A 19,825-nucleotide genomic window follows, 5' to 3' on the forward strand; every position below is an offset into this window, starting at 1 on the left:
CTGGTGCCAATTTCAGGTCCAGTTTTCTACTATTAATATACTTTAGGCTAACTGAAGTGATTTGGTTATAGATTTCCTCTCAATTATTTGATCGACTATGAATTGCTTTCTTCCTCAAAATGCAGAAATTATTAATTTTGTATGTGTTTCTTTTAATTTTTTTTGAAAAATATTGTCTTGAATAGATTTTCCAGGTCCGTAAAACGCGAAATTCTTGTTGTCTTTATTGTTGAATTTCTTTCTAGAAAATATTTGTGTGAAGGTCTTATAGTGAAGAGTTTTTACTTCTACCGATCTTAGTATATGCCTTGCTGAGGAAATGTTTCTTTAATTGGATCTATTCTGTTTCGGCCCCCCAGTTTAGTGAGAATAACTCCTTTATGACTTCCCTACGCACGTGCTATTTTCTTACATAGTAACGTGCTACATAACAACAAATATTTTGTAACTGGGGTCATACAAAACACTGGGGGTGAAACAGAATAGATTCCTTTGTTTATAAGATTGGTCAGTGCTTCTAATATTCTTCTCATTTCAAGAAATAATATATCAAGTTTGTAAATGTTTGAAATTGTTTAAAAAAATCAGAATTTTTTTTGCTTTTTCTCAGGGATCATTTTTGTTGAAATCTCACACTCTCACTTATGCTGAAATCAAATTAAAATTTTTGTTGAAATCTCACACTCACTTTTTTTGAAAACCAATTTTAATTACTCTCCTACCAAGTTTAAAGCAATTGCTACAGTTTTACGCGTGTCGTTTTAATGCAGAATTTTTGCTTCAACGTTTTTAATATCCGCCCTCAGCTTCTCAGCAATCTATTGAAGCGCTCGTTTTTTTACAATTAAAGAATTTCTATTGTACTGGATTGCTGCCTTTTTTGAAAGATTTGTTCAGAAATTTTCATGATTTTTGAAGTCACATAGGAGTGGTGATTTTGGTCATGGTGAAACAGGAAGTGGAGCGAAAAATGGGGTGGTTTTAAGCTGTGAATTATTTTCTCTCCAATTTCAAACTAGAGTGAGAAAATGGTCTTTGAAAATAGTTGCATTTGTCGCTCGTTCTGCTCTCAGCGCTTTTAAACTGCAGTTAATCAGTAAGGCGATTTTACATGAACAGAGTCAGTATCCAAAAGGAAATCAAAGTTATAAACAGGATAAACCCTTAAAACCGCAGTTTAAGATGCCCGCTACTTAAACTTTGTTTTTGTAAGTCATAGTCATCATCTCTACTGCTTACTGGTATTGATACTAGCCCATGTAAAATCTCATTAAAGAGCCGGAGTATTTCTAACAGCAAAATGAAGTCAAACTGGTTCAAACTTTAAAAATAGTTTTTACATCAATCATTTTCCATTTTTTCGGAGTTATGGGAATCAGTGGCGTTTTAATTTTGGTTTGTTTTTGCTTCTCTTCTACCTTTTTAGTGAGTTTAATTAGTTAAATGTCGAGTAAGTTTCTGTCCGGTAACAGCTGAAATGATCCTTATATTCTGGGTGGACAATCTGCGAGCAGTTACGTTGGCATCAACATTTACACGCATCACCTTAGTATATAGCAGTCTTAATTGCGGATTGCGCGCAATTCAAATCACTCATAACGTCAGACGTAAAAATTTACTCGAGAAGTGATAACAAAGGAATGTTCCTGAAGAAAACTGTCCATTTAATCTATTTTGATTTCCAAGTTTATTCACTAAATGAAACTGAATTTTGAGATAATGTGGAGTTGCGGGGCATCGATCCCCGTACCTCTCGCATGCTAAGCGAGCGCTCTACCATCTGAGCTACATCCCCTCGAATTGGTAGTGTTTCTCTGGTGCCAATTTCAGGTCCAGTTTTCTACTATTAATATACTTTAGGCTAACTGAAGTGATTTGGTTATAGATTTCCTCTCAATTATTTGATCGACTATGAATTGCTTTCTTCCTCAAAATGCAGAAATTATTAATTTTGTATGTGTTTCTTTTAATTTTTTTTGAAAAATATTGTCTTGAATAGATTTTCCAGGTCCGTAAAACGCGAAATTCTTGTTGTCTTTATTGTTGAATTTCTTTCTAGAAAATATTTGTGTGAAGGTCTTGTAGTGAAGAGTTTTTACTTCTACCGATCTTAGTATATGCCTTGCTGAGGAAATGTTTCTTTAATTGGATCTATTCTGTTTCGGCCCCCCAGTTTAGTGAGAATAACTCCTTTATGACTTCCCTACGCGCGTGCTATTTTCTTACATAGTAACGTGCTACATAACAACAAATATTTTGTAACTGGGGTCATACAAAACACTGGGGGTGAAACAGAATAGATTCCTTTGTTTATAAGATTGGTCAGTGCTTCTAATATTCTTCTCATTTCAAGAAATAATATATCAAGTTTGTAAATGTTTGAAATTGTTTAAAAAAATCAGAATTTTTTTTGCTTTTTCTCAGGGATCATTTTTGTTGAAATCTCACACTCTCACTTATGCTGAAATCAAATTAAAATTTTTGTTGAAATCTCACACTCACTTTTTTTGAAAACCAATTTTAATTACTCTCCTACCAAGTTTAAAGCAATTGCTACAGTTTTACGCGTGTCGTTTTAATGCAGAATTTTTGCTTCAACGTTTTTAATAGCCGCCCTCAGCTTCTCAGCAATCTATTGAAGCGCTCATTTTTTTACAATTAAAGAATTTCTATTGTACTGGATTGCTGCCTTTTTTGAAAGATTTGTTCAGAAATTTTCATGATTTTTGAAGTCACATAGGAGTGGTGATTTTGGTCATGGCGAAACAGGAAGTGGAGCGAAAAATGGGGTGGTTTTAAGCTGTGAATTATTTTCTCTCCAATTTCAAACTAGAGTGAGAAAATGGTCTTTGAAAATAGTTGCATTTGTCGCTCGTTCTGCTCTCAGCGCTTTTAAACTGCAGTTGCTCAGTAAGGCGATTTTACATGAACAGAGTCAGTATCCAAAAGGAAATCAAAGTTATAAACAGGATAAACCCTTAAAACCGCAGTTTAAGATGCCCGCTACTTAAACTTTGTTTTTGTAAGTCATAGTCATCATCTCTACTGCTTACTGGTATTGATACTAGCCCATATAAAATCTCATTAAAGAGCCGGAGTATTTCTAACAGCAAAATGAAGTCAAACTGGTTCAAACTTTAAAAATAGTTTTTTACATTAATCATTTTCCATTTTTTCGGAGTTATGGGAATCAGTGGCGTTTTAATTTTGGTTTGTTTTTGCTTCTCTTCTACCTTTTTATTGAGTTTAGTTAGTTAAATGTCGAGTAAGTTTCTGTCCGGTAACAGCTGAAATGATCCTCTTATACTGGGTGGACAATCTGCGAGCAGTTACGTTGGCATCAACATTTACACGCATCACCTTAGTTTATAGCAGTCTTAATTGCTGTTTGCGCGCAATTCAAATCAATCATAACGTCAGACGTGAAAATTTACTCGAGAAGTGATAACAAAAGAATGTTCCTGAAGAAAACTGTCCATTTAATCTATTTTGATTTACAAGTTTATTCACTAAATGAAACTGAATTTTGAGATAAAGTGGAGATGCGGGGCATCGGTCCCCGTACCTCTCGCTTGCTAAGCGAGCGCTCTACCGTCTGAGCTACATCCCCTGGATTTGGTATTGTTTTCCCGGTGCCGTTTTCAGGTCCAGTTTTCTACTATTAATATACTTTAGATTAACTGAAGTGATTTGGTTATGGATTTCCTCTCAATTATTTGATCGACTCATCAACCGTAACCCCTAATTAAAACAATTACTTTAGACAAAGATATCAAATTTGCTCTCATTTTATTTATTAGATAATGCTATGCATTTCTTTCTTCCTCAAAATGCAGAAATTGTTAATTTTGTATGTATTTCTTTTAATTTTATTTTGAAAAATATTGTCTCCAATAGCTTTTCCAGGTCCGTAAAACGCGAAGTTCGCATTGTCTCTATTGTTCAATTTCTTTCTAGAAATTGCTTGTGTGAAGGTCTTATAGTGAAGAGCATTTACTTCTACCGATCTTAGTATATGCCTTGTTGAGGAAATGTTTCTTTATTTATACGATTGGTCAGTGCTTCTAATATTCTTTTCAATTCAAGAAATAATATATCAAGTTTGTAAATAATTGAAATTGTTTAAAAAAATCAGAATTTTTTTGCTTTTTATCAAGGATCATTTTTGTTGAAATCTCACACTCTCACTTATGCTGAAATCAAATTAAAATTTTTGTTGAAATCTCACACTCTCACTTTTTTTGAAAACCAATCTAAATTGCTCTCCTACCAAGTTTAAAGCATGTCGTTTTAATGCAGAATTTTTGCTTCAACGTTTTCAATAGCCGCCCTCAGCTTCTCAGCAATCTATTGAAGCGCTCCTTTTTTTTACAATTGAAGTATTTCTATTGTACTGGAGCGCTGCCTTTTTTAAAAGATTTGTTCAGAAATTTTCATGATTTTTGAAGTCACATAGGAGTGGTGATTTTGGTCATGGTGAAACAGGAAGTGGAGCGGAAAGTGGGGTGGTTTTGAGCTGTGAATTATTTTCTCTCCAATTTCAAACTAGAGTGAATGGTGTTTGAAAATAGTTGCATTTGTCGCTCGTTCTGCTCTCAGCGCTTTTAAACTGCAGTTGCTCAGTAAGGCAATTTTACATGAACAGAGTCAGTATCCAAAAAGAAATCAAAATTATAAACAGGATAAACCCTTAAATCCGCTTTTTAAGATGCCCGCTACTTGAACTTTGTTTTTGTAAGTCTTAGTCATCACATCTCTAATGCTTACTGTTATTGATACTAGCCCGTGTAAAATCTCATTAAAGAGAAGGAGTAGTTCTAACAGCAAAATGAAGTCAAATTACTTCAAACTTTAAAAATAGTTTTTTACATCAATCATTTTCCATTTTTTCGGAGTTATGGGAATCAGTAGCGTTTTAATATTGGTTTGTTTTTGCTTCTCATCTACCTTTTTAGTGAGTTTAATTAGTGAATTGTCGAGTAATTTTCTGTCCGGTAACAGCTGAAATGATCCTCTTATTCTGGTTGGACAATCTTCGAGCAGTTACCTTGGCATAAACATTTACACGCATCACCTTAGTATATAGCAGTCTTAATTTCTGATTGCTTTCAATTCAAACCACTCATAACGTCAGACTTGAAAAGTTACTCGAGAAGTGATAAAAAAGAATGTCCCAAAAGAAAACTGTGCATTTAATCTATTTTGATTTCCAGGTTTATTCACTGAAAAAAAAATTAATTTTGAGATAAAGTGGAGATGCGGAGCATCGATCCCCGTACCTCTCGCATGCTAAGCGAGCGCTCAACAATCTGAGCTACATCCCCTCGATTTGGTACTGTTTCTCCGGTGCCAATTTCAGGTTCAGTTTTCTACTATTAATATACTTTAGACTAACTGAAGTGATTTGGTTATAGATTTCCTCTCAATCGACTATGAATTGCTTTCTTCCTCAAAATGCAGAAATTATTAATTTTGTATGTGTTTCTTTTAATTTTTTTGAAAAATATTGTCTTGAATAGATTTTCCAGGTCCATAAAACGCGAAATTTTTGTTGTCTTTAAGGTTGAATTTCTTTCTAGAAAATATTTGTGTGAACGTCTTATAGTGAAGAGTATTTACTTCTACCGATCTTAGTATATGCCTTGCTGAGGAAATGTTTCTTTAATTGTATCTATTCTGTTTCAGCCCCCCAGTTTAGTGAGAATAACTCCTTTTTGACTTCCCTACACACGTGCTATTTTCTTACACGGTAACGTGCTACAACACAACAAATTTTTTGAATCGGGGGGTCATACAAAACACGGGGGGTGAACAGATTCCTTTGTTTATACGATTGGTCAGTGCTTCTAATATTCTTCTGAGCCATAAGTTTGCTTTTATTGAAGCTGCATAGAAAGCCTAAGTTTATGCTGCTTTTCTTTCCGCTCACCAAGTGCCCCTGTCTTTCCCAGGCTTAAGTCAGCTACAATCAAAATAGCTAGAATCAAAATAGTTGCAATCAAAATAGCTACAATTAAAATAGCTAAACAATTGTACTTAGAAAGTTAAGTTTTCCTTCGTGTTTTCTCTGGAGTCCTCTGACTATTCTTGTTATGTCACATCTGACCAATTTTTCTATTTTGAACATCAACGAGAGTTTTGGTGGGTTTTTACCTCCCAATCGTCTGCCCAATTCATCATTTCCAAGTGCTTCTAGCATTTGCAGGCTTAAGCAAGCTACAATCAAAAGCATGCCTTGGCATATCCTTCGAGCAATTCCTCCGACGTTAGTCGGTTGTATTTGGAATTGGAATCTAATCGCCAATGTGAGTTTTTTGTCATAGCAGCTTAGCGGTGCTGTTTGGTTTTTTTGTTTCAATTGAAAGATTTCCATATGTTCTGGTGGTGCTGTCTTTTCTAACAAGCCAAAGAGAAGTTCTGGCAATCTCTTTTTTAGTTGATAGAGTGGGATGACTTAGAGTCCTCTGGCTATTTTTAGTTTCTCATTTCCAACCTTTTTTTGAAGTCAAGGAAAAGACAAATTGGAGTTGTGATTTGTTTAGTCGATCCGCAGTAGTAAAGATTGTAAAAGATAAATAGCGGTTAAAAGGTGAATCAGAAAAAATATAAGTTTACGCTTGTTTCAATTTTTGTGAGCGTTCAGGTTTGATTATTGTGTTGATACGTTTTTGATTTCTGTTTTTCTCCTAACCTAATTGTCATCAAGAATTTCATTAAAGCTTGATAGTTATGTTGATATGTTAAAATTGTTGAAAACTTAGATGTTCGAAATTGAGCAGTTCAATTGTTTTTCTGACTCTGACCCCATTTTTTTCCGAAAAGATACCAGTGAATTGCTGATATTTGCTCGTTATTGTTTCTTTTTCTTTTTTCTTTGCTACAAAATAAATGAACACAAAATAAGCACCCCAACACAAAGACAGAGTTCTAATTAGATATAAAAATATGTGTTTAAAGGTCTAGTTAGTCTTCTATTAAAGGATAATTTGTTTTCATCGAATATTTTGGCTACTAGTCAAGGATTGTTTTCACTCTAACACCAATTGTTTCCAAAAAGATCAGTACCCTTTTAATATTTGTTTGTTTTTGATTTTCTTCAACCTTTTTAATGAGTTTAATTTGTGAAATGTCGAATAAGTTTCTGTCCGGTAACAGCTGAAATGATCCTCTTATTCTGGTTGGGCAATCTTCGAGCAGTTACCTTGGCATCACTATTTACACCCAGCACCTTAGTATATAGCAGTCTTAATTTCTGATTGCGTGCAATTCAAATCACTCATAACGTCAGACGTGAAAAGTTACTCGAGAAGTGATCACAAAAGAATGTTCGTCCCAGGAGAAAACTGTCCATTTAATCTATTTTGATTTCCAAGTTTATTCATCAAAAATTGAATTTTGAGATAAAGTGGAGATGCGGGGCATCGATCCCCGTACCTCTCGCATGCTAAGCGAGCGCTCTACCATCTGAGCTACATCCCCTCGATTTGGTATTGTTTTCCCGGTGCCGATTTCAGGTCCAGTTTTCTACTATTAATATACTTTAGATTAATTGAGGTGATTTGGTTATGGATTTCCTCTCAATTGTTTGATCAAATCATCAACCGTAGCCCGTAATTAAAACAATAATTTTAGACATAGAAATCCAATTTGCTCTCATTTTAGTTATAAGATAACGCTATGCATTTCTTTCTTCCTTAAAATGCAGAAATTGTTAATTTTGTATTTCTTAATTTTTTGAAAAACATCGTCTCCAATAGTTTTTCCAGGTCCGTAAAACGCGAAGCTCGCATTGTCGTTATTGTTTAATTTCTTTCTAGAAATTATTTGTGTGAAGGTCTTATAGTGAAGAGTATTTACTTCTACCGATTTAAGTATATGCCTTGTTGTGGAAATGTTTCTTTATTTATACGATTGGTCAGTGCTTCTATTATTCTTCTCAATTCAAGAAATAATATATCAAGTTTGTAAAATTTTGAAATTGTTAAAAAGATTTGAATTTTTTGCCTCTTTATCAAGGATAAATTTTGTTGATATCTCACACTCTCACTTATGTTGAAATCAAATTAAAATTTTTGTTGAAATCTCACACTCACTTTTTTGAAAACCAATTTAAATTGCTCTCCTACAATAACGCATTGTCGTTATTGTTCAATTTCTTTCTAGAAATTATTTGTGTGAAGGTCTTATAGTGAAGAGTATTTACTTCTACCGATTTAAGTATATGCCTTGTTGTGGAAATGTTTCTTTATCTATACGATTGGTCAGTGCTTCTATTATTCTTCTCAATTCAAGAAATAATATATCAAGTTTGTAAAATTTTGAAATTGTTAAAAAGATTTGAAATTTTTGCCTCTTTATCAAGGATAAATTTTGTTGATATCTCACACTCTCATTTATGTTGAAATCAAATTAAAATTTTTGTTGAAATCTCACACTCACTTTTTTGAAAACCAATTTAAATTCCTCTCCTACCAATTTTAAAGCAATTGCTAGTTTTACGCGTGTCGTTTTAATGCAGAATTTTTGCTTCAACGTTTTTAATAGCCGCCCTCAGCTTCTCAGCAATCTATTGAAGCGCTCCTTTTTTTTACAATTAAAGAATTTCTATTGTACCGGAGCGCTGCCTTTTTTGAAAGATCTGTTCACAAATTTTCGTGATTTGTGAATTCACATAGGAGTGGTGATTTTGGTCACGGTGAAATATGAAGTGGGGCGAAAAAGGGGGTGGTTTTGTGCTGTGAATTATTTTCTCTCCAATTTCAAATTAGAGTGAGAAAATGGTGTTTGAAAAAAGTTGCATTCGTCACTCATTCTGCTCTCAGCGCTTTTAAACTGCAGTTGCTCAGCAAGGCAATTTTACATGAACAGAGTCAGTATCCAAAAGGAAATCCTATATATTAAATGCATGACAGTTTATAAGGCACCGTGCTTAACGAAAGGCGAAAATGCATGTTTAAGGGGCCTTTGAAGAGCATGTTTAAGAACTATCGAAGAGCATGTTTAAGAGCTCTCGAGCAGCATGGTTAAGAGGGAAGATTGTGAGAGGTCAATGACCGAAAAAATGCTCTCGTAAAGGGTCAATGTCCGAAAAAGCGCAGACTGCAAAAGCGTCATTGACCTAAATGCGAAAAGAGTCAATGACCCGATAATCCAGCTGCCAAAAAGTTTGAGCGCCTAAAAAAATGAGGGATGCACGAAAAGTCATTCTCCGAAAAACGTAAATTAGAATCCAAAAATAGGGTTTTGGTCTCTATTTGATCGCTTTTTGTTTCGTTGGCAATATGTTGGTTGCGAACATATGAGGTTCAACTATCCTATATATTAAATGCATGACAGTTTATAAGGCACCGTGCTTAACGAAAGGCGAAAATGCATGTTTAAGGGGCCTCTGAAGAGCATGTTTAAGAACTATCGAAGAGCATGTTTAAGAGCTCTCGAGCAGCATGGTTAAGAGGGAAGATTGTGAGAGGTCAATGACCGAAAAAATGCTCTCGTAAAGGGTCAATGTCCGAAAAAGCGCAGACTGCAAAAGCGTCATTGACCTAAATGCGAAAAGAGTCAATGACCGATAATCCAGCTGCCAAAAAGTTTGAGCGCCTAAAAAAATGAGGGATGCACGAAAAGTCATTCTCCGAAAAACGTAAATTAGAATCCAAAAATAGGGTTTTGGTCTCTATTTGATCGCTTTTTGTTTCGTTGGCAATATGTTGGTTGCGAACATATGAGGTTCAACTATTCTATTTAATTGCTCTCAAACGAAGTTTTTAGCAATTATATTAGTTCTGTTGGTCTTTATGTGATTTTTCGCTTGACCAATTTTTTTCTGACATATTTGACTTTTCGTCCTTAAAAACGGGATAAACAGGTAGTGCCCAGCGGGCATTAAGTTTCATTAGAAGCCCTTAGTCGCGTTAAGTAGTTCTTCAAGTGCGTATTGTGGTGTAGGTGCTGAGAGGGCCGTAGTTAGTGGTTAAACGTCATTTTAGAAGTTTTTAGTAATTTTTTGTGTGTTTTCGATTTTTCGGGATCAGTCCAAAATTGAGACTGCTTAAAGTTGTTAATGTTCGTTATTGCAAGACATAAGTACTTTTATGAACATTTTAACAGCTATCTGTTTTGGTACTCCAAACAAAAACACGCAAATTTATACTATTTTTCACAATTTTTTTCAGCCCTAGGTGTCAAGGAACCTCCTCTAGGGTTTGATAATAGATTACTGCAACGTTTCTAGTGACATTGAAATAATTTTCAACATTTTAACATCACGAATTCTAGCGTTTTTCAGACAAAACTTGGCAGTTTTTTTTAAAGGTTTTTCGAAATTTTTCGTCCTTATTCAAGTTTTTCATTTTTCATTTTTTTCTATTTTAGGTTTCTCCAGCCTCAACAGCCAAAAACGCTCCTCTAGGGTTTCATAATAGGTTACTGCACAGTTTATGGATGTAATTGAATGTTTTTCAAGACTTTAACATCAAGAGTTTTAGCATTTTTTTAAACAAAACTTGCAATTTTTAATTTTTTTGTTATTATTCAGGTTTTTGGGGTCAGATAACCTCTTTCACTGTTTAAGAATAATTTACTGGAAAATTTTTATTGTCCATGGAATAGTTTTCAAATTTTTAATATCACAAATTTTAGCAATTTTTCTGTTTCAGTTTTTCCAGCTTCCAGAACCAGGGAACCTTTTGATAATAGCTTACTGCATAGTTTCTAGATGTCATTTTTTCAAGTCTAAAAACTTTTGAGTCTTTTTGGATTTTTCCGGACCCAGGGACCTAAGTTTTGGTAATAAGCTACTGCATAGTTTTTAGAGTTAATGGAATGGAATGGTTATCAATGTTCTAATGACTCAAGTTTTAGTAATTTTTTGAAGAATTTTTAGTTTTGCCAATTTTTATCATTTTTTAAGTTAACGGATGTCTATGAGCCATTGAAACTATTGAAAGCTTGAAATGGGGATACTGGGTAGTCTCATGAATCAATGATAAGGTTCTGAAGATATTGATATCACGAATTATTGCAAGATTTGTAAAAAATTTGCAATTTGAAAAAGTTTGAATGTTTTTGACCCTTTCTGAGTTTAACGATCATTACTGGCCTACGAAACTTTCCAGGTCTTGTAGATGGGTTTTATGACAGAACTTCAGCGACAAAAGTTGGTTTTGAACATTTTTTTCACTGCGAAATTTGTAAAATTTTCTTTTTTACAATTTTTCAATGTTTGATTTAATTTCTAATAAAGCTAGGAAACTAGAAGTTGCGGAGTCGAATCTCATGAAAATTTTCCGCTTTCTCTCTCTCTCTACCAGTGTGGGTTTCTTTACTTTTTTCGTTCACGTCTTCTCTTTGTAGCAAATATTTTAATCCTGTTGGTCTCTTTTAGGTGTTTTTTCGCTTGACCAATTTTTGTCAGACCCATTTGACTTTTCGTCCTCAGAAACGAGATAAAGAGATAGCGCTCAATGAATTATGATATATCTTAGAGCCTTTCAGCACATTTTTCTCCAATTGTGAGAATCACAGAAATTATTTTGGAGACTTATTGTTATGGTGTGAAGGGCGCTTCTTAGAAATTGCTACCCCATCCCGCTCCCCAAATCAGCCACCCTCAATCCCCACCCTGCAGATCGTTGAGAACGTAAGGGCCCCGTGTAGCTGAAGATGCCCTCCCACCATTGCCCCCCTCCCCCAATCCCCCCCCCCCCCCCCCCCCCCGCTGCGGTGCACACCCCCTTGCTTATCTCACACCCCTTCAATTAAGCTAAAGCTAGCTTCACTGAACCGTGGCTAGCTACTGATGGAGCCAACCGCTCGCCGAACCTTTGAGAGCAACTCGCCTGACGTTGGTCGCGTATTTTGAATTTTTTGCGAAGTAGGTTTTGTGGGCTTGGCGAGTTTTACAATTTCCGCTCACGGTCAAACAATTTATCCGTTAATTGCTTTCCATCAATTTTTTTCAGGCGATGTTTTTGGCTGATAAATCTGAATTTTTTATATACTTGTTTGCCTTTGTATTCATGATTTTCTCCTTGACATTTTCAAGCACCATTTTTACTTGCAAAAATGAGGTGAAGTGTGCACCAAGGTTATCGGAGGTTCTGATATTGCTTTGAAATAGTTGAAGTTTTTAGCTTACCGCCAACGCAGGTTGGATTTATCCCCGTACTCCTATTCGAGGGCGTTTCCTTGGATTTTAGTCGGATGTTTCATTGTCATCAGAACGGAACAAAAATTTAAATTGTAATAAAAATTTAGTTTTGCTTAAACTTAAAAAAGTAGTTTTGCTTAAACTTAATATATGTGACCATTGCGCTCATTTTCCTTATATTTGCCGGATTTTTTTTCAATTTCTTCACGATCTTAAACAATTTTTCAGTTCTCGGAAAATGCATCAATGAAATTAGTATTGGATTGTGCACATTTGTTCGTCCAAAGTTTTTTTAGAAAGTTCTTGAAAAAAGTTCATGAAACTGCTTTTACAGACCTGCTAGTCAAAATCATAAACAGGATAAACCTTTAAAACCGCAATTTAAGATGCCCGCTACTTAAACTTTGTTTTTGTAAGTCATAGTCATCATCTCTTATGCTTACTGGTATTGATACTAAGCCCGTGTAAAATCTCATTAAAGAGCCGGAGTATTTCTAACAGCAAAATGAAGTCAAACTGGTTCAAACTTTAAAAATAGTTTTTTACATCAATCGTTTTCCAATTTTTCGGAGTTATGGGAATCAGTGGCGTTTTAATTTTGGTTTGTTTTGCTTCTCTTCTACCTTTTTAGTGAGTTTAATTAGTTAAACGTCTAGTAATTTCTGTCCGGTAACAGCTGAAATGATCCTCTTATTCTGGGTGGACAATCTGCGAGCAGTTACGTTGGCATCGACATTTACACGCATCACCTTAGTATATAGCAGTCTTAATTGCTGAATGCGCGCAATTCAAATAACTCATAACGTCAGACGTAAAAATTTACTCGAGAAGTGATAACAAAAGATTGTTCCTGAAGAAAACTGTCCATTTAATCTATTTTGATTTCCAAGTTTATTCACTAAATGAAACTGAATTTTGAGATAATGTGGAGATGCGGGGCATCGATCCCCGTACCTCTCGCATGGTAAGCGAGCGCTCTACCATCTGAGCTACATCCCCTCGAATTGGTAGTGTTTCTCTGGTGCCAATTTCAGGTCCAGTTTTCTACTATTAATATACTTTAGGCTAACTGAAGTGATTTGGTTATAGATTTCCTCTCAATTATTTGGTCGACTATGAATTGCTTTCTTCCTCAAAATGCAGAAATTATTAATTTTGTATGTGTTTCTTTTAATTTTTTTTTGAAAAATATTGTCTTGAATAGATTTTCCAGGTCCGTAAAACGCGAAATTCTTGTTGTCTTTATTGTTGAATTTCTTTCTAGAAAATATTTGTGTGAAGGTCTTATAGTGAAGAGTTTTTACTTCTACCGATCTTAGCATATGCCTTGCTGAGGAAATGTTTGTTTAATTGGATCTATTTTGTTTCGGCCCCCCAGTTTAGTGAGAATAACTCCTTTATGACTTCCCTACGCACGTGCTATTTTCTTACATAGTACCGTGCTACATAACAACAAATATTTTGTAACTGGGGTCATACAAAACACTGGGGGTGAAACAGAATAGATTCCTTTGTTTATAAGATTGGTCAGTGCTTCTAATATTCTTCTCATTTCAAGAAATAATATATCAAGTTTGTAAATGTTTGAAATTGTTTAAAAAAATCAGAATTTTTTTTGCTTTTTCTCAGGGATCATTTTTGTTGAAATCTCACACTCTCACTTATGCTGAAATCAAATTAAAATTTTTGTTGAAATCTCACACTCACTTTTTTTGAAAACCAGTTTAAATTACTCTCCTACCAAGTTTAAAGCAATTGCTACAGTTTTACGCGTGTCGTTTTAATGCAGAATTTTTGCTTCAACGTTTTTAATAGCCGCCCTCAGCTTCTCAGCAATCTATTGAAGCGCTCGTTTTTTTACAATTAAAGAATTTCTATTGTACTGGATTGCTGCCTTTTTTGAAAGATTTGTTCACAAATTTTCATGATTTTTGAAGTCACATAGGAGTGGTGATTTTGGTCGTGGTGAAACAGGAAGTGGAGCGAAAAATGGGGTGGTTTTAAGCTGTGAATTATTTTCTCTCCACCTTCAAACTAGAGTGAGAAAATGGTGTTTGAAAATAGTTGCTTTTGTCGCTCGTTCTGCTCTCAGCGCTTTTAAACTTCAGTTGCTCATTAAGGCAATTTTACATGAACAGAGTCAGTATCCAAAAGGAAATCAAAATCATAAACAGGATAAACCTTTAAAACCGCAATTTAAGATGCCCGCTACTTAAACTTTGTTTTTGTAAGTCATAGTCATCATCTCTAATGCTTACTGGTATTGATACTAGCCCGTGTAAAATCTCATTAAAGAGCCGGAGTATTTCTAACAGCAAAATGAAGTCAAACTGGTTCAAACTTTAAAAATAGTTTTTTACATCAATCGTTTTCCAATTTTTCGGAGTTATGGGAATCAGTGGCGTTTTAATTTTGGTTTGTTTTTGCTTCTCTTCTACCTTTTTAGTGAGTTTAATTAGAGAAATGTCGAGTAAGTTTCTGTCCGTTAACAGCTCAAATGATCCTCTTTTCTGGTTGGGCAATCTTCGAGCAGTTACATTGGCATCAACATTTACACCCATCACCTTAGTATATAGCAGTCTTAATTTCTGATTGCGTGCAATTCAAATTACCCATAACGTCAGGCGTGAAAAGTTACTCTAGAAGTGATGACAAAAGAATGTTCCAGAATAAAACTGTCCATTTAATCTATTTTGATTTCCAAGTTTATTCACTAAATAAAATTGAATTTTGAGATAAAGTGGAGATGCGGGGCATCGATCCCCGTACCTCTCGCATGCTAAGCGAGCGCTCTACCATCTGAGCTACATCCCCTCAATTTGGTATTGTTTTCCCGGTGCCGATTTCAGGTCCAGTTTTCTACTATTAATATACTTTAGATTAACTGAAGTGATTTGGTTATGGATTTCCTCTCAATTATTTGATCGAATCATCAACCGTAACCCCTAATTAAAACAAATATTTTAGACAAAGAAATCCAATTTGCTCTCATTTTAGTTATAAGATAACGCTATGCTTTTTTTTCTTCCTTAAAATGCACAAATTGTTACTTTTGTATGTATTTCTTAATTTTTTTGAAAAATATCGTCTCCAATAGCTTTTCCAGGTCCATAAAACGCGAAGTTCGCGTTGTCTTTATTGTTCAATTTCTTTCTAGAAATTATTTGTGTGAAGGTCTTATAGTGAAGAGCATTTACTTCTAACGATTTTAGTATATGCCTTGTTGTGAAAATGTTTCTTTATTTATACGATTGGTCAGTGCTTCTATTATTCTTCTCAATTCTAGAAATAATATATCAAGTTTGTAAAATTTTGAAATTGTTAAAAAGATTTGAATTTTTTGCCTCTTTATCAAGGATAAATTTTGTTGATATCTCACACTCTCACTTATGTTGAAATAAAATTAAAATTTTTGTTGAAATCTCACACTCACTTTTTTTGAAAACCAATTTAAATTGCTCTCCTACCAAGTTTAAAGCAATTGCTACAGTTTTACGCGTGTCGTTTTAATGCATAATTTTTGCTTCAACGTTTTTAAAAGCCGCCCTCAGCTTCTCAGCAATCTATTGAAGCGCTCCTTTTTTACAATTAAAGATTTTCTATTGTACTGGAGCGCTGCCTTTTTTGAAATATCTGTTCACAAATTTTCATTATTTGTGAATTCACATAGGAGTGGTGATTTTGGTCACGGTGAAATAGGAAGTGGGGCGAAAAAGGGGGTTGTTTTGTGCTGTTAATTATTTTCTCTCCAATTTCAAACTGGAGTGAGAAAATGGTGTTTGAAAATAGTTGCATTCGTCACTCATTCTGCTCTCAGCGCTTTGAAACTGCAGTTGCTCAGCAAAGCACTTTCACATGAACGGGGTCAGTATCCAAAAAGAAATCAAAATTAGAAACAGGATAAACCCTTAAAGCCCCTATTTAAGATGCCCGCTACTCAAACTTTGTTTTAATAAGTCTTAGTTATCATCTCTACTGCTTATTTGTATTTTACTAGCCCGTGTAAATTCTCATTAAAAAGCAGGAGTATGTCTAAGGACGAAACGAAGTCAAATTAGTTCACTCTTTAAAAATGGTTTTTCACATCAATAGTTTTCCGTTTTTTTCCTGTTCTTCATTCCAAATCGGAGTTATGAGAATCAGCGGCGGCTATTTTTAGTTTATCTGTCGGGTTTGTTTGTTTTTTCAATCGGGTAACGAGTCTCCAAAGCTCGTGTTAGCTTATCACCTACCGTCGAATTTGTTGAATTGAATGCTTATTTTTGACGAGAGCACTGAATCGCAGGCGTGCCCGAGATTAGTTTTATGTTTCATCCAAGATAATTTTGCTCCCGTTGACTTGACTCTAGCTTAACTAAACGCCCAATATCAGAGTTTTTGTTTTGATACCCGTAGAATAGCGCCCCTCTAACTATGAGGTACCGACTTGTATTGGTTGTCTTCAACTGAGCCAACTGCATGCAGCTCAATTAATAAGAAAAAAAAGTTAACAAGTCGAAGTCATTCTCAAACTCTCAATTACCGTGGCTTGAATTTTTTAAATTTTTGACAAAGTTGACGTGTATGACGCCAAATTTGTTTGTCGATAAAAAAAACTAAAGTCAACTACTGATAGGTATGGTGATTGTTCATTTAGAAAATATGCCGACATATCAGTCAATATCTAACTATTACTAGCTTCAAGCTACGCAATCGTTAGTAAGATTCAATCTTGGTCGGACCATAACCACACATCTTTTCAAATTTCAAAGGATTACAATGATACCATTGGGCTCAAAATCAGCATCGAATGAGCATCAGATTAGTAAATATTGTCAAATATTGTTGAACAGTCAACTGATCAAATGATTATAACGTTTTGAGATAACGTCCAATTTGATAAAAATTACAGATCGCTACAAAACGTCAGCTCAGCACTCTCGATAGTTGGCCGTTAGGCTCCGCTATGAAATCATTAATCAATGTCTTATCAAGAATATTATAGAAGTGATAATTGATAGAATTGTGCGCTTACCTGGGTCCAGGTTCCTGGCACACGCATGAAGCACCATTAGCGCCATAATCATGCCAAAGTTTGAATTGGACCAAGATAACCTGACAAATTTGAGTTATCTGCTTCGTGATTTTTTCATGTATATTATGTTTTTTATTTTGAGCGCTGGTTTTAAGTTGTAATTATCGCTATCTATTATGAGTTTTGAGTGGCGCAAACAGACTGACTTTTAAAATGTTTACATTTTGAGTTTTGCATGTTTTATTTTGCTCATTCATTTAAGTTTAAGCAGCTCTTTTCATTTTGCGGCAGTTGACTGCTGAAAGTGAAGTGAAAAATGTGCCAAATTTCTTTCCTACTATATTTTTTTAATTAGTTGTTTATAATAACTTGTAATAGCTTAATTTTAAGTCTCCTATTGAACATACTGCACCCCACAAGACACCCCCAAATTTATTAAAACTACAATAACAGAATGATGCTCCAACTTGTTGTTTGAGAACAGTTCTTCGGACGTCCGTCGTTTTTGTTTTTAATTGCTCTCGAACGAAGTTTGAAGCTGTTACTGTAATGATCTGTTCCGTTTGCACGGAAAGTTTTTGCTTGACTGTTTTTACTTTTTTTGTTCTAGAACCTACTTTGATCTCAAGTGACGATTTCGCGTTTTCTTCTTAATTTTGTTCTCATTGCTAAATTCATTTTGTTGCTAACATGCAGCTGGTTGTCAGTCTGCGATTAGCCTAGCCCTAACAGTTTAGTTAAGGTCGTAGACTGCCATTCCGCAATCACAAAGCAGAAAAACCTGTTTCTCTTTCTGGCCGGTCGGTATTGAATCGACTAATATGAATCGATATGTCAAAAAGTTATCTAAAATGTACATACAAAACCACCCCTGGCAGAATTATTTCGAAAGATCGATAGTCGGCATTGCCTTTAATCGTTATAAATAGATTGGGATTAAACCGCGTAAAGTTATCTCGTATTTCGCCTGAACACTAGCTTACGCTGAACTATTTTTCGAAATGTGGGGTAAAATGGAGATGCGGGGCATCGATCCCCGTAGCTCTCGCATGCTAAGCGAGCGCTCTACCATCTGAGCTACATCCCCTTTCAAGTTAAACGTGCTGAGTATAAATCCATGCCTATTGGTTTTATTGATGGTAGAAAAGCCAGTGATTGCTAATAATCTTGTGGTAAGGTAACCAGTGTTGGTTGTTTGCGATACCTTCTCAATGTGTTGCTTTATGGTTATTTTATTACAGTTGAGAAGCCGTCAAGTCAGAGTAACTATATTGCAGTGGCTTTGATGATATTCATTATACTTGCGCTACGAGTGAGGTCACGTGAGATTAAGATAAAACCCGACGTTAAATAAAAAATTTTGAACTCGTTAATTTAAAAATTTACTGACACAATTGCTGGGCAGGCAAAATTCAAGGTCCAAAGGAGTTCACGTATTTCAAAAACCAGTGGTTTTAGTTTTTGCCCATTGTTTCATTTTTTGACCGTTCATCACATTGTTTAAGACTGTTAAAGATGTTTTACTTAATGACTACAAACCCACAAAATGTAGTGACAATTTGAGTTTTGCTCGAAATTTTATTTGTTTCTGTTATTTGTTCATTTCCTGAACATAAAATTTTCCTTTGTCATATTGCCATTTTTTTAATTGCTCGAAGGTGTCAGACTTTAGTTTCATGGACTTAGTGACCAACTTTTTCAAAACCCTTTGCGGGAAAAATTCGTTCTCATTTTTCAATTTTCAACGTTTTTGTAGTTTATTTGCTCTTCAGGGATTTAAGAAAGATAGCTCTTTTGTGGTCAGAAGAGAATCGCATTTTGACGGTTTCACTCAGTAAAATAATGACAACAGCAAAATTTTTGTTCAAATCGACGTAGTGTGTAAAATTTTTGTGCAAATTTTTTGAGCAAAATTTTTGTGCAAATTAACGTTTTGTAAACCTTTTATTGTCTAGGCGGTGAAGAATGAGTGCGAACTGGACTGGATGAGAAGTGTGCATGTGAAGGACGGAGTCGCACTCTGTGAATACCTCAAATTGTTACAAGATAGAGTCTCATCAACAAACTCCTCTTCCTCTGCGGAGACCGAGACAGGTTTTTAATGCTTTAACATTTTTTAATAGGATATCTGATGTGTCGGCGTAAAGACACGGTGTAAAGGGCCAACTATTGGTAATTTATATACTTTGCCCAAATACTTATGCCCCCTCCCTCCTTTTTGACTCATCCTTTCCTGTAACCCTATCTAGTATAGATAGGTTCCCTAGGCTGAAGCTAGCTATGTCGTTTGAGAGTAATTCGTCTGACGTTGTCGCCTGTGATTGATTTTTTAATATGGTAAAACTAATTACAGAAAATGAATATTCGCAACTGGTTGCATATATTTACGCTCATCTAACAAATTAGCAAATTCATTTTGCGATCAGAACGATTTTATAGCTCCATTGTTGAAGTTGAGAAGCAGGATGGCACAGTGGAAGCGTGCTGGGGCCATACCGCAGATGTCGGGTGAGCCCCCCGTGTAAGAGTATACCGCGACAGACAGTTATAGTGTGTCAGACAGTCTTAGACGCATGAATAAACTGAACTAGCAAGACCATAAAAGAGTTAAAGCGATGTGGTAAAACTGATTAGAGATAAATTTTCGCAACTTGTTAATTTTG

The 19,825-nt window shown here is 35.0% G+C and overlaps 1 protein-coding gene and 3 non-coding genes across 4 annotated transcripts in view; 1 reads left to right on the forward strand and 3 right to left on the reverse strand.

The window, feature by feature from the left end:
• Positions 1 to 19,825, forward strand: part of LOC142351596 (xaa-Pro aminopeptidase ApepP-like) — a 702,879-nt gene that overhangs the window by 522,881 nt on the left and 160,173 nt on the right. The window contains exon 8 of the mRNA XM_075403731.1: positions 19,118 to 19,256. Within this exon, the coding sequence (XP_075259846.1) occupies positions 19,118 to 19,256 (139 nt within the window). The remainder of the gene's footprint in view (positions 1 to 19,117; positions 19,257 to 19,825) is intronic.
• Trnaa-agc (transfer RNA alanine (anticodon AGC)) lies at positions 7,407 to 7,479 on the reverse strand. Its single transcript has one exon. It is a non-coding gene; the product is annotated as a tRNA-Ala (tRNA).
• Trnag-acc (transfer RNA glycine (anticodon ACC)) lies at positions 13,075 to 13,147 on the reverse strand. The gene has a single exon. It is a non-coding gene; the product is annotated as a tRNA-Gly (tRNA).
• Trnaa-agc (transfer RNA alanine (anticodon AGC)) lies at positions 14,890 to 14,962 on the reverse strand. The gene has a single exon. It is a non-coding gene; the product is annotated as a tRNA-Ala (tRNA).

The sequence above is a fragment of the Convolutriloba macropyga genome, chromosome 13, assembly GCF_964194025.1.
Source record: "Convolutriloba macropyga chromosome 13, txConMacr16.3, whole genome shotgun sequence".
Classification (NCBI taxonomy): domain Eukaryota; kingdom Metazoa; phylum Xenacoelomorpha; order Acoela; family Convolutidae; genus Convolutriloba; species Convolutriloba macropyga.